Source organism: Apiospora phragmitis, assembly GCF_038363925.1.
Source record: "Apiospora phragmitis strain CBS 135458 chromosome Unknown utg000010l:1.0-9815664.0:1.0-9183399.0, whole genome shotgun sequence".
Taxonomy (NCBI): Eukaryota; Fungi; Ascomycota; class Sordariomycetes; order Amphisphaeriales; family Apiosporaceae; genus Apiospora; species Apiospora phragmitis.
The window spans coordinates 2,937,578-2,950,735 of NW_027117409.1; the positions used below are offsets into that span (position 1 = coordinate 2,937,578).

General features: G+C 51.6%; 4 protein-coding genes across 4 annotated transcripts; 3 read left to right on the top strand and 1 right to left on the bottom strand.

Moving 5' to 3' along the window:
* Nucleotides 1-424: 424 nt before the first annotated feature.
* Nucleotides 425-2,670, bottom strand: PG994_010677 (translation initiation factor RLI1; the record flags this gene model as incomplete). Its single annotated transcript, XM_066862086.1, has 5 exons — nt 425-457; nt 511-2,136; nt 2,178-2,203; nt 2,268-2,443; nt 2,651-2,670. The coding sequence occupies 5 exons, from the start codon at nt 2,668-2,670 to the stop codon at nt 425-427; spliced, it is 1,881 nt and encodes a 626-aa protein (XP_066711196.1).
* A 589-nt stretch (nt 2,671-3,259) lies between these two features.
* On the top strand, nt 3,260-3,897 carry PG994_010678 (uncharacterized protein; the record flags this gene model as incomplete). The annotated part of the gene is made up of 3 exons (XM_066862087.1): nt 3,260-3,273; nt 3,323-3,340; nt 3,696-3,897. 3 exons carry the CDS (start codon nt 3,260-3,262, stop codon nt 3,895-3,897), a joined length of 234 nt encoding a protein of 77 aa, XP_066711197.1.
* Nucleotides 3,898-4,792: 895 nt separating this feature from the next.
* PG994_010679 (uncharacterized protein) lies at nt 4,793-9,799 on the top strand (the record flags this gene model as incomplete). Its single annotated transcript, XM_066862088.1, has 5 exons — nt 4,793-5,215; nt 5,270-5,296; nt 5,345-5,444; nt 5,530-9,502; nt 9,562-9,799. The coding sequence occupies 5 exons, from the start codon at nt 4,793-4,795 to the stop codon at nt 9,797-9,799; spliced, it is 4,761 nt and encodes a 1,586-aa protein (XP_066711198.1).
* Nucleotides 9,800-11,779: 1,980 nt separating this feature from the next.
* On the top strand, nt 11,780-12,183 carry PG994_010680 (uncharacterized protein; the record flags this gene model as incomplete). Its single annotated transcript, XM_066862089.1, has 2 exons — nt 11,780-12,011; nt 12,035-12,183. The coding sequence occupies 2 exons, from the start codon at nt 11,780-11,782 to the stop codon at nt 12,181-12,183; spliced, it is 381 nt and encodes a 126-aa protein (XP_066711199.1).
* Nucleotides 12,184-13,158: the final 975 nt, after the last annotated feature.

Below are 13,158 nucleotides of genomic sequence, written 5' to 3' on the forward strand. Positions count from 1 at the left end.
TTGTCCTTGCCCATCATTGTTTCCTCGTTGCTCTTGCCGCTTGATGGACTACATCGAACCAAAATCCTCCGTCAACCTGGCTGTTCCTCAATCAGCATCCATTGACATCCTTCTGGGCTGGAGGCCTTCAAGTGGTACCTCCCCGCTCCGAGAAGCATGCATAGAGTAGTCACAGGACCAGGCAGGACCAGGCAGGACCAGGCAGGACCAGGCAATGACTATTACAGTCGGATATCCATCCCGCTCATCTGCATCTTCACCATCATCCTCATCGTCCGATCCACAAAGCCCGCCCGCGGCGCGGCACTTACTGTTGTTTTTTGGACGATCAGACATTTGCTTGAAGGAGGCGTGTGCATTGGCTGGTCATCATTCTCAGAGCCTCTGTCTCCCCGGTGGCCATTATTATGTCGTGGGACGCCCTTCAGGACGATTCGGTATTCTCTTCCAAGAAGAACTAGATTCCGGTTAGCGGCATGCAACATATAAGTGTATTGGAGATATGCTTACGTAGTTTCCGTTCAGCTTCTGTTCCTGATCCAACTGACTGTTCATCTTGTTGATGCGAGGGCGGAAGTTGGTCGGGTCGCGGCGGAAAGTAACGTCAAGGTTCTTCAGGAAAGAGTTGCAGCCAGTCAAAAGTGATTCAGGGGTGTTCGCACGGGCGTCGACACCAGGCTGGCCATCGAAGACGATGACTCTGTCGGCCAAGTATGTGGCCATGATGAAATCGTGTTCGACGATGAAGGCCGTCTTCTTGGCGTGCATGATGAAACGCTTGATAACTCGGGCGGCAATGATACGCTGCTCAGAGTCCAGGTAGGCAGACGGCTCGTCAATGACATAGATATCAGCAGGAATACCAAGGGCAAGCACAATAGCAACACGCTGCAGTTCACCACCGGACAAGTTCTTGACTTCCTGGTCAATGAAGTCTTCAAGCTTGAGGGGCTTAACGACATCAGTCTGGAACTGCGGTGACAGGAATGCAGGACGGATCTTCTTGAAGAACAGCTGGCGGACAGTTCCGTCGAACTTGGGGGTAATGGTCTGGGGCTTCATGCTGATCTTCATCTCTGGGACCTTCTGAGTGCCGTCAGGCTTCAAGGCACCGGCCAGAAGCTTACAGAAGGTTGTCTTGCCCGTTCCGTTCTCTCCCATCATGACGATGATTTCTGAATCGGTGAAATCGCCAGTTTCGATGCTCAAGTGGAAGCCTCCGAGGGTCTTCTCCATCTTGGGGTAACTGAAGGCGCGAGCCTTGTCGGCCATGAAGTCATCAGCGCCCTCGGAAAGGCGGAAAGTCAGAGATTCCTCACGGAACCGAAGGTTTTCTGTCGGAATATGACCGTCAAGGAAGATGTTGATGCCTTCACGGACCGAGTGCGGAAGCGTTACAACACCGTAGATGGCGGGTCTACCGTAGAGTACGCAGACGTAGTCGGAAAGGTAGTCAAGGACGGACAAATCGTGTTCAACAACGATGATGTAGTTGTCGGATCGCGACAGTGAGCGAATGATACGAGCTGCAGCTAGACGCTGCTTGACATCCAAGTACGAGGAAGGCTCGTCGAACATGTACACATCGGCTTTCTGTACACAGACGGTTCCGATGGCAAATCGCTGAAGCTCACCACCAGAGAGCTGGTTAACCTCACGGTCCATAAGATGTCTAAGTTCGAGAGTATCCAGGACCTCATCCAGGTTCTCAAGCGAGGCGCGGCCTTCCAGGAGGGCTCTGACCGACCGCTCGGGTCCACGAATAGCCTTGGGGATCTGATCGACATACTGAGGCTTGACGACGGCCTTCAAGTCATCCTCGAGAATTTTGGTGAAGTAGTTCTGGAGCTCAGAGCCTCTGAAGTACTTGATCACATCATTCCAATCAGGGGGGTTCTCGTGGCGGCCCAGGTTGGGCTTGAGCTTGCCGCTGAGAATCTTCAATGCCGTACTCTTTCCAATACCGTTGGTTCCGACCAAACCCAAAACATTTCCAGGTCGGGGCATAGGCAGGCGGTGAAGCTTGAAACTGTTGGCCGAGTATCGATGGGTGACTTGAGACTCGAGGTTGGTCGGCAGGTTGATAATCGTGATGGCGCTGAACGGGCACTTCTTGGGGCAGATACCACATCCGATCTATTGTGTGTTAGTACTCGGCATAGCTACGCGGCGCATACGGCTGCCGCAACATGAGTCCAATGAGCTAAGGAAACGTACTACAAGATGGTCAGCATTTATTTTCTCCAGGAATTAGAATGGATACGCACCACAAAGACTCTCAGAGATGAAGGCAAGCTTCGAATCCGAGGCGACTTCGATACACAGCTTGCCACTGCGGACAACCGGGCAAGATTTCTTGCATTCCTGACGGCATTTCTGCGCAAAGAAGATCAGTGTTGTCGCTGTATTCAGAGCAGATGTTCCTTCATACCTTGGGCTTGCACTGTATTTTGTGCGTGTCGCATTAGCATCGTCACATCCTGATGGCGGGGTAGTTGAATATTTGGTGGGGTGAGATTTTTACCTTGTCAGAATTGACAATGGCGATACTGTTATACGCATGGTTAGCAAAGTGACATTGGTCATGGAAACTGAGCTGGAATGCGTCGCCCGGGAGGAAGAAAAAGCGAATGTCCAGAGGTAAACCTACCGCGTGAGTTTGTCAGACATGATGCTGGCTGTTTTGGTCAGTCCTGGAGGATTTCGGTGGACAGTTGAGTGTTGAAGGAAGAAGTGCGCGTGGCACACTCGGCGATCAGCAAGAAAGACGAAGAGGCGGTAGTGAGTCACGCAGCAGGCGATGATGATACGAGCTGTTCGGAACGAGGAAATCTCGCGCGTATCGCACAACGGGCCGCAAAGGATGGGAGAAGTTCTGGGAGAAGAATGAAATATGCAGCATGCCTTTGCAACATCCATAAGCCCTAGGCACCTAACTTTTTGGTGTGGGGTGCTGCAAGTGTCCAATCACTGCGAATGTATTGCTGATGGATGGGCGATGATCCCAAGAACCTTGCTCGAATCACTTCAACGCACTTGATAGACTATTGCCATACATGATACCAGTTTTATTAATATTTATACCATTGATATATTTAACGACACATAGATGCTTGCTATACATCACACCATTGGCCTGATATTTCTGCATTTCCCTCTTTGAGCTATATGAACTCTATAATACTTATGTAAGTACGGTATTGTGAACATACCTACCATCACTACTCGATCCATGCTTAGGAAGGTATGTAACCTCACTATGCCCATCGTCATGTAGGTTGGTTGGTTCTGATAAAATAATGCGAACAACAAACTTCTACAGCAAGCAGCTTTCCAACAGGTGTGTTGGTTCGTTTGGCCAGTCTTCGACGTATGCTCATGCAAGTGGCATCGTTTTTGGGACATAGTTCCTCCCCTACCAAAGTCTGGTAGGCTTTATTAGAGAAGGCCAAGATAGTACCCTTGGTCCATTGCTACCTAGCTAATCTGTATCCCATCGCCAATTTTCCGGCCACCGAGAACCGAGGTCACGTGGACAATGTAAATGATATCGTTCTTTGTAGCCGTGGTTCGTTCTCCGTAAGAAGTCATCTCCATAATCAGCAGGCCGCTTGGGGGATATCATCCTCGTTCAAATGTTGTATTGTTCTAAGTCTACATGTATCTACCTAGTTGCTCATACCTCGGTTTCAAAGAAGACAGTACCGGGAGAAGAAGAAGAAGAAGAAGAAGAAGAAGAAGAAGAAGAAGAAGAAGAAGAAGAAGAAGAAGAAGAAGAAGAAGAAGAAGAAGAAGAAGAAGGAAAGATATTGCATAAAGAAGTTACCAGGCACGTTGGTTGCTGTGTTGAGGGCGGTTGACTCGAAAGCGGCCAGCTTTGTTCAGGTGGTTGATTAACAGACTCGCATTGTACCGGCCCTCTAAGGTTCACACTGTACCCAGACACTCTCCCCACCAACACCTGATAAAGTGCGCGCGCCTGAGCCTCAGACCTCCCCAAGCTCAGCACTCAGCATTCAGCATTTGGAGCCAGCCCCGCTAGATCGGTTTAGGCTTAGGGACTTTTCTGTTACCCACCCTGCAGACCTGCTCAATTGATCTGATTGATTCCTGCCTTTGGCAGCAAAAAGATCCAAACCCATTGCCCCCAGAATTGGAACAGAACGCCCTGGAGTCAGCACCTAGGCAATCTCAACACATCACAACCACACACTCTCTCGTGTCGTCGGGGCCTCCCCTGCCCTAGAAAAATCCCCCCAAGAAAGTCTCTCTCTTAGACTTTCTGCTCTTCTCCTCCTGGTGGTCCAGTTGATGAATTGTAAGTTATTTTCCTTGCTCTTGAGCCGTTGCGTGCTCCTCCCGGTTGGCAAGGCTGGGCTTTGCTATTCCGCCTGTCCAGTCCAACATGCAATATCTATCGCGAAAACTGTCGCATGTAACCCTGCCATCGAAAGCTTCGAGCTCCCTGAGCCCTCTGAAGTGGTTGGAATCGATGGATTCAGCTGTTCTCGATGCCATGCAGTCGTCAGACACGCTCTGTTGCCCCGTCTTGCCGATGAAAGCTCGCGTCTGCTCTTCCATCAAACCAGCCTCGCGATCCATCTGGAACCATCACTATATGCGCCAGAGACCCTTGAGAGCTTGATTCGCGCTCAATCCCACATATTATGACTCTGACAGGATCGCCAGTCGTTGTTTTCCCTGGCTTGTGCTCGTCTGACCGCTCTAACCGTGTCTCTTGCTAACCTAGTCATCTCTTAGGCATCTCGAAAGAGTGCTCTCAACTTCCACCATGTCGAGCTCGCCAGAGCCCAGCTTAGCCAATGGCCATGGCTCGCCATTGGAAGAGTCTAGTATATCACCCGCCGCCGATGGCGCTCAAAGTGATAGCGATCTTTCCGAAGTTAATGACACGGTCGTTATTGCCCGGCCTCGTGGCTCCCCATCCGCGTTCGATCACGATCACGATTCCGACGATGCGAAGCCAGATTCCGAGCCTCACAAGGCCGCCGAGTCCAGCGCTGAGGAAGACAATGATGTTTCCGATGACGCTGACTTTGATATGGAAGATAGCCCTGTTGCCTCTCACAGTGACGCTGCACAGGAGGAGAGGTCGGAGTCCAACGATTCCCATCGTGCCGCGAAACGAAAAGGCGGCGCCGGGGAGAATGAATACATTGCGGCAAACCCAGAGCTCTATGGACTGAGGAGAAGCGTACGTGCTGATTGAAAAATTTTCTGTCTTGAATCTATCTGACCGAAACCACAGTCCCGTCCAACTAAGCAGCCCAAAGTTGTAAGTTAACCTTCCTCGTCGCTGTCCTGGCACAAGCTTACATTACAGATCGACTCGGATAATGATGAAGATGACGAGTCCGAGTCTGATGTTCCCACGAATAGACGTACCAACAAGAGACGGCGGGTGGAACAGATCTCCCAACAATGTAAGTCCCGTCACCTGGTCGAAACTGCAAAGTATCGACGACCACGCCGTCCTAAATACAACGAATCCGCCTAACTGTTCGATAGCCTCAAAGAGAAACACTCCCATTCGACAAACACACGCCGACGATTCTGAATCTGATACATATGGCGGAGCCCGCGCGCGGTCTTTCCAGAAGAAGGCTCGCCGTGAGCAAGCTCATCCCCAAACATCGCACCTGTACGCCGAGAAGCGCTGGTCGAGTCGGGCTGCCACACGTCAAGTCCAGTACCAGGAATCTGATGAGGACGAGGATGAAGATGAGCTGACACCCAACCACTGGGCGGGCGGCGAAGAAATGGCCGATGACTCCCCCTACATCGAGAAGGTTGTCGGACATCGAGTCAAAGACGGCGGCGAATTGGCTGTGGACTCTACCCGAGATGATTTCGAGTATCATATCAAATGGGAAGGTAAATCCCACCTACACAACACTTGGGACACCATGGACGTACTGCGTGGCTATCGCGGAGTTCGCAAGCTCGAGAATTACTACAGGAGGACTATCGAGTACGAGATGGACCTCAAGTTTGCTGGTGATGATATCCAACCCGAGACTCGCGAGCAGTATCTGCTGGACAAGGAGCGTGAGCAAGACGCCTTGGAGGACTACACCAAGGTCGAGCGTATTGTTTCAGTACGCAGTGGCAACGAAGGCAAGGAGTACTTTGTCAAGTGGAAGGGCTTGTCATACGAATGCTGCACTTGGGAACTTGCTACACTCATTCGTGATGACGCTCAAGACAAGATCGATCAATTCCTTGACCGCCAGTCCCGGTCCTGGACGTCGGACAAATCCGAGTCAAACCCCAATACTCGCACCAAGTTCTTGAAACTTGATAAACAGCCCAGCTACATCACCAACGGCGAGCTCAGGGGCTTTCAGCTTACGGGGTTGAACTTCCTGGGCCTGAACTGGTGCCGCGCGAACAATGTCATCTTAGCCGATGAAATGGGCTTGGGCAAGACAGTCCAGACTGTATCCTTCCTCAGCTGGTTGCGCAACGAACGCAAGCAGGAGGGCCCGTTCCTTGTCGTCGCGCCCCTTAGTGTCATTCCTGCTTGGTGTGACACATTCAACCTGTGGTCACCGGATCTCAACTACGTTGTGTACCTTGGTAATGCGGAGGCACGCAGCACCATCCGTGAGCACGAGCTGATGATCAACAACAACCCCAAAAAGCCCAAGTTCAATGTTCTCGTCACCTCTTACGAGTACATCCTGGCGGATGCCGACTTTCTACGCAGCATCAAATGGCAGGCGCTGGCTGTTGATGAGGCTCATCGCCTGAAGAACAAGGAGTCGAAGCTCTATGCCGAGTTGATGAGCTTCGGTGCCCTGGCCAAGATTCTCATTACCGGCACTCCGATTCAAAACAACTTGGCCGAGTTATCTTCTCTCTTAGATTTCTTGAACCCAGGGAAGGTTGTGATCGATGAAGATCTGGAGAGTATGATTGATGTCGATGCCCAAGCCAAATTGCAAGAGCTTCACGCCGCTATCGCTCCTTTCATCCTGCGGCGAACAAAGGAAACTGTTGAAACGGACCTGCCCCCGAAGACGGAGAAGATCATCCGTGTCGAGCTATCAGACGTACAACTCGAGTACTATAAGAATATTCTCACCCGAAACTATGCTGCCCTGAATGAAGGCAACAATGGTCAAAAACAGTCGTTGCTCAACATCGTCATGGAGCTGAAGAAAGTCAGCAATCATCCTTACATGTTTCCAGGCGCTGAAGAAAAGGTCCTTGGTGGCAGTGAGCGCCGAGAGGATCAAATCAAAGGACTCATCACGAGCAGTGGCAAGATGATGCTTCTCGATCAATTGCTGACCAAGCTGAGAAAAGACAACCACCGCGTCTTGATCTTCAGCCAAATGGTCAAGGTACTGGACATACTGGGCGATTATCTGCGTCTGCGTGGCTATCAGTTCCAGCGGCTTGATGGAACAATTGGTGCCGGCCCACGACGACTAGCCATCAACCATTTCAATGCCGAAGACAGCCAGGATTTCTGCTTTTTGTTGTCGACCCGTGCAGGTGGTCTCGGTATTAACTTGATGACTGCTGATACGGTTATCATCTTCGATTCTGACTGGAACCCTCAGGCTGACCTGCAAGCCATGGCGCGTGCCCACCGAATCGGTCAGAAGAAGCCTGTCACGGTCTACCGCCTTGTGTCCAAGGAAACGATCGAAGAGGAGGTATTGGAGCGTGCGCGCAACAAACTTCTCCTCGAATTCCTAGCCATCCAGGCCGGCGTCACAGACGACGGCAAGGCTTTCAGAGAAGAGGCCAAGCAGAGAGGCCTGAAGATCGATGAAGCGAAGTCGGCCGACGATATTCAATGGGTACTCAAGATGCGTTCGCAGAAGATGTTTGAGCAGTCGGGCAACCAAGAAAAACTAGAGAAGCTCGATATCGATTCCATCCTCGAGAATGCCGAGATTACCAAGACCCAGTTCAGCGACAAGATGAACCTCAGCACCGGCGGCATTGATTGGGACAACTTTATGCAGTATACCGATGTTAAGGTCGATGATCTCAATCTTGATTGGGATCAAATCATTCCCGCTGAGGAGATAGCTGCTATCAAGAACGAGGAGGAAAAGAAGAAGAATGCCGAATACCTTGCTAAAGTCGTGGAGGAGAGCGCTCCGCGGCGGGCTGCTCTGAAAGGCGTCAAGAATGATGGTGATACCGAAAGAGCCGAACGTATGGCTAAGAAACGGGAGCGGGAGCAGCTGAAGCAGGAACGGTTGGAGGAACAGCGCGCCTTGCTGTCTGACCCCAAACGGCCGCTGAACGAGAAGGAGACCCGTAACCTCATTCGAGCGTTCATGCGTTTCGGTCACATGGATGACCGGGCGGATGAGCTCCTTCGCGACGCTCGGCTCAGTGACAGAGACCGAGACTTCATCAACGAAACCCTACATGCACTCTTCCAGGCCGCCCAAGATGCCATGGACAGACAATCGGACGAGATCCGCGCCCAAGAGCAGCAGACCAAGAAGAAGATGACCAAGAAAGACATTAAGGCGGTTATGTTCGACTTTGGCGAGGTAAAGAAGATCAACGCCGAGACCATCCTCGAGCGACCTCCTCAGTTGCGATTGCTCCGTCGTGTTGTCAAAGAACAGTCTGATTTCCGCAACTTCAGACTGGCCGATGCGACCAAGGCTGCCCACTACAGCTGTGAGTGGGGTGCAAGAGAAGACGGCATGCTGCTTGTTGGTATTGACCGTTACGGATTTGGTGCGTGGACTCAAATTCGAGACGACCGCGAATTGGGCATGCAGGACAAGTTTTTCTTGGAAGAGCACCGCATTGAGAAGAAGCAGGAACGCGAGCATACCGAAGTCAAGGCTGCCAAGGCCCCCGGCGCTGTGCATCTCGTGCGCCGCTCGGAATATCTCCTCTCTGTCTTGACTGCTGTGCACTCGGGCGATGTGAATGCACAGAAAGTGGTCGAGAACCATCACCGGAACAACAAGAAATCGGCTCATGCCATGGCGAACGGATATAGACGCTCTGATAAGACCAGCGCGTCGGCCTCGCCGGCACCCCAGAGCATCAAGAAGCACACACACCATCGGGATCGCGATAATGACCGTCCTCACGCGCGAAGTGAGCAGCATCATCGCTCCCGTAGTAACGTCGCTGAGGGCGGTACACCTCGTCCCGACTCGAAGCGCAAACACAGCGGTGAGATGGATGAGCGGAACCGGAAACACCGAAGATTGGAGGAGCAGAAGCGCTCTGATGATGATATGAAGGATCCGGAAACAGATGACGACGATGACAAGAGAAACGCGCCCATCATTGCCGCTCTGATGCAGCCTATCTGGTCGCACGTCGAGAAGGTGGAATCCTGTACGAAGGTCAACATACCCATCGCCAAGGCCAGAGCAAAGGTTCTGAAGAATGAGATCACGGCTATTGGCAACTTTATCGAAGGCCTACATAAGAGCTCAGGGCTATCAGATCAGCAGCTCGCGGACTTGAAGCCTAAACTCTGGTAAGTTTCTTTTTCGTTTACTCCTGACTGCTTCTGGTCAGATTTGCTAATCCTATTAGGCGGTTCGTGTCCAAGAGAATCCCGGCGTCCGATAAAGACAAACAACCTTCTGGCAAGTCGGACAAGGACAAACCTGCCGGCCCCGATCCGAATAGGATGACGGGCCCTCGTCTTGCTGGCCTCTACCAGCAGCTGAAACAGGCCGAGAAGCAAAGCGATGCTCCGAAGGTCAAGAACGGAGACACGCCTGTGGCCAATGGCTCTTCTCGAGGCGAACCCTCCAAGTCGAAGCACTAATTACCCAGCTCCGGGTCCAAGATCCTTCGGGATCCCCTCTCGTCCGGCTAGCGGCATGGTCGCGACACCACAATACAGCATCCCCAGGCGTTACGGTTTGGTATCGTATTGATCTCGTCTTCACCAAGGTCTGAAATTACGACATGACATACCCAGCAAAAAGCATCGATTTATAGGACCTGAGGCGTTTTGGTAGGATCTGCACCAAGCAGCAGATCCAGCGTTTTGATTTTATTGTTTCTACTGTACTGGCACCCATCTAGCGGAGGACCACAACAAGGTTTGGCGGCCATGGATTGCTACGGACGTACTGCTAGCAACGGTACGGCGGCCATTCGCAACAGTGGCCATGCTGTCGTGGCTTTCGCCGTCTGAACTTGTTTCCTACTAGCTACCGGGCCATGCTCGAAGGCCACAGGCGCACACGGTGAAGGAAATGTGGACATGTAGGTGAGAGATGTGGCCATGCTAAGCAGAATATCAGTACATATATTGAGTTCATTCTCTTAGCTACTGGGCGAGCTGCTCTCCTTGATCTGCTGTCCATTTGGGCCGCTGGCATGGTGGAGAGGGTAGTAGAGAGGCTTTGCATTCCCCGGCTGGACGGAATCCAGCCTCTTCGCTTGACGAGGGCGATTGATATTTTATAGATTCAGACATTGTCATAAAATAAATCGCCATCATTAATAGGACTCGTTCTCTCTCCTCGTGCACGTATACGTACTGCGGCGATGCTTGACTCAATATGACTAACCTAACCTAGTCCCTCCCTGGAACTGTAGTCTGTCCATCTATCGGTCACGACTCCACCTGACCGGACCGGAATCAACTTTGACCATTCCACTATTGTTAGAATTTTCACCCGCCAGCCAGTTATACCAGTCAGTCATATCCTGCGCTACGTACGCTTCTCCCCCTCCTCCTTAGATACTGTTAACCATTAATTACAACACCCAAATAAGCAAAGCTTGATATCCGATGTGGTGTAGTGGCTAACATTACACGCTCTCATTGCAGATCCGTGTAGCCCGGGGTTCGATTCCCCGCTTCGGAGTTGATTTCTTTTTTCGATTTGTTTCTCCTTTTGTATAGCGTTTTTGCGTGCTAGTTATGGTACCTAACTAAGTAGGCAATTTTCTATGTAGTTCAGTGTCACACACAACTATGCGCAATCCTTTTTTTGGAAGAGTGTGAGACTTGAGTTATGTGGTATAGGAGCTATGGTGACAAAGAGTGACAGACATTGTTACTCGTAGCAACACCCTCGTTCGTCGTTATAAATCTGGGTTAACCCCCCCGCTCAAAAACAGCACTGAACTATCATGGTTAGGTATTTTCATGTTCACTTGCTCTGTCAGGTTCAGCGGCATACAGGCTGTAGTGATACCAGCTGGGCGAATCGGGCTGTGGAAGATGTCGGGGTCCATATCCGAGCACCAGGCTGGCCTTGAAGATCCGACCATCTGAAATTCCCAGTGGGATTAAGGCATACAGATATGTGTTGTTCAACGTGTGGTTTATGCAGGAGCCTCGTTTTCGGGCTCTGTTGTGTCACTGTTCTGGGGGGTGCGGTTGGCTTCGCCATGTTATCATGTGGTGGGCCTCCAACATATTTGGAGGAGAAGCATATATGGCATGCGAGGCTGCACCGCACCAATAGTTGTTGTTATATATGATACCCCCTTTCCAGAAAGCAGTTCAGAATCGAATAGAAATAAGAGGGCGTTTCCAGTTTGCATGTGACCCCCTTCCTCAGACTCTGATCTTCACGCGAGCAATTCCTTGCGAACTGACTCTTGCCATGAACCTGGTATAAGCCAACTCACAAGACTTCCTTGCTATACACCAGTCCCCTACTCACAACGGCTGTAATCTTTGTGCCCTTCAAAGGTTGAAGGTTGCTCTCAAGCAAGCAGATCGACCAAGGCCATACCTACCTTATAAATAAATAACCAATCACCACCACCCCCAGCCAAGATAATGGCCTCGCTCCTCTCCCTCGCAAGCCCCTCGCCCCTAGCCCCGGCCCCAGCCACGCCGTCCCGCTGCTTCCGCTGCCAGCGGCCGAGCACGCGCCTCGTGACGCACCGCTCGAACCGGCAGCACAACGCGGGCCGGCCCTACCACAAGTGCGCGCCCTGCGGCAAGTTCCTGGGCTTCGCCGACGAGCGGGGCAACGACCCGCGCAACCCGGCCTGCCCTGCGGCCACTCGTCCAAGACCCAGCGCGCGAAAGGCGGCGGCTCCGGCGGCGGCCGGCTGCACTACGTCTGTCGCATGAGCACCTGCGACTTCTACGCGCCTTTTGTGGACGCGGGCGGCGCGCAGGTCCGCGTGGTGGGGGAGGATCTGGCCGGGCAGATGGCCGGGCTCCGGATTATATGATGATGAGGAGGGGGTGGAAGAAGAGCGTGGGCGCACAAGGGGGATCTATTTTTTCTATTATATATCATGTTCAGTATCATGTATGAGGCGTTAGTGATTATCACGACGATTTCCGATGATGTGTGTGTGTTGGTGAGGTTTGGTTGACAACCTCCGGAAGTTCTATAAAAGGCATGTTCGTTGGTACACTTTAAGAGGGCCCGCTAGGCAGACTGATCATCATAAAGCACATATACTGGGTGAGACTACGACCAGATAGATCTCATTATGCAAGCATCCGGCTTAGTCACTGTCCGCCGAGTGCATGTCTTGGTACAAATAGGACCTCCAACATAAGCCAAGTGCGTACGGCCGACATACACCGCGATGCCTCAGGCACCTTGGCCATGGTGATCAACCCCCTCTATAGCTTGCCACCTGCTATGTTGCTGCTGCACAATGTGCACCTCATGCCCCTTCTTCACCGTAAGGAGTCCTGTGCCATGGTAAGGCACTCGACCCTGAGGAAAACTGTTTCACTGATCAGCTGATTAAACATTTGGGTATATCGATATATACAGTCACTCTGACACGGCGCTCTCGTCACTTGATTCTGTCACTTTTCACGGCCTCTTGCAACACAAATAGGCGACGGATATTAAGTAAGGTGAATCGAGGGCAGATGCCGTCGAGGGAGGGGCCCATGTGCATTTCGCTCTATCGTTGGTCTAATAGCTTACTCTCCTGGGCCTGTATCCCACTCAACAATGAATCCCTAGAAAGCAAAACCCCCACGTGCAGGATGAAGAGCAGGACTTGGTATCTCCCTTCGCCAAAGCCGTTTCGGCTCATCAAACGCCAAAAAAACGCCATGGGATCCTCCTTTAGAATGTTGAGGATCCTCTCATGCAGTAATGGGGCATGCAGAAAGTCCTATGTACAGTACATGTGCTCCGATATATATACGCAAAGATGCAGAGTAGTCTCAAGGCTAGT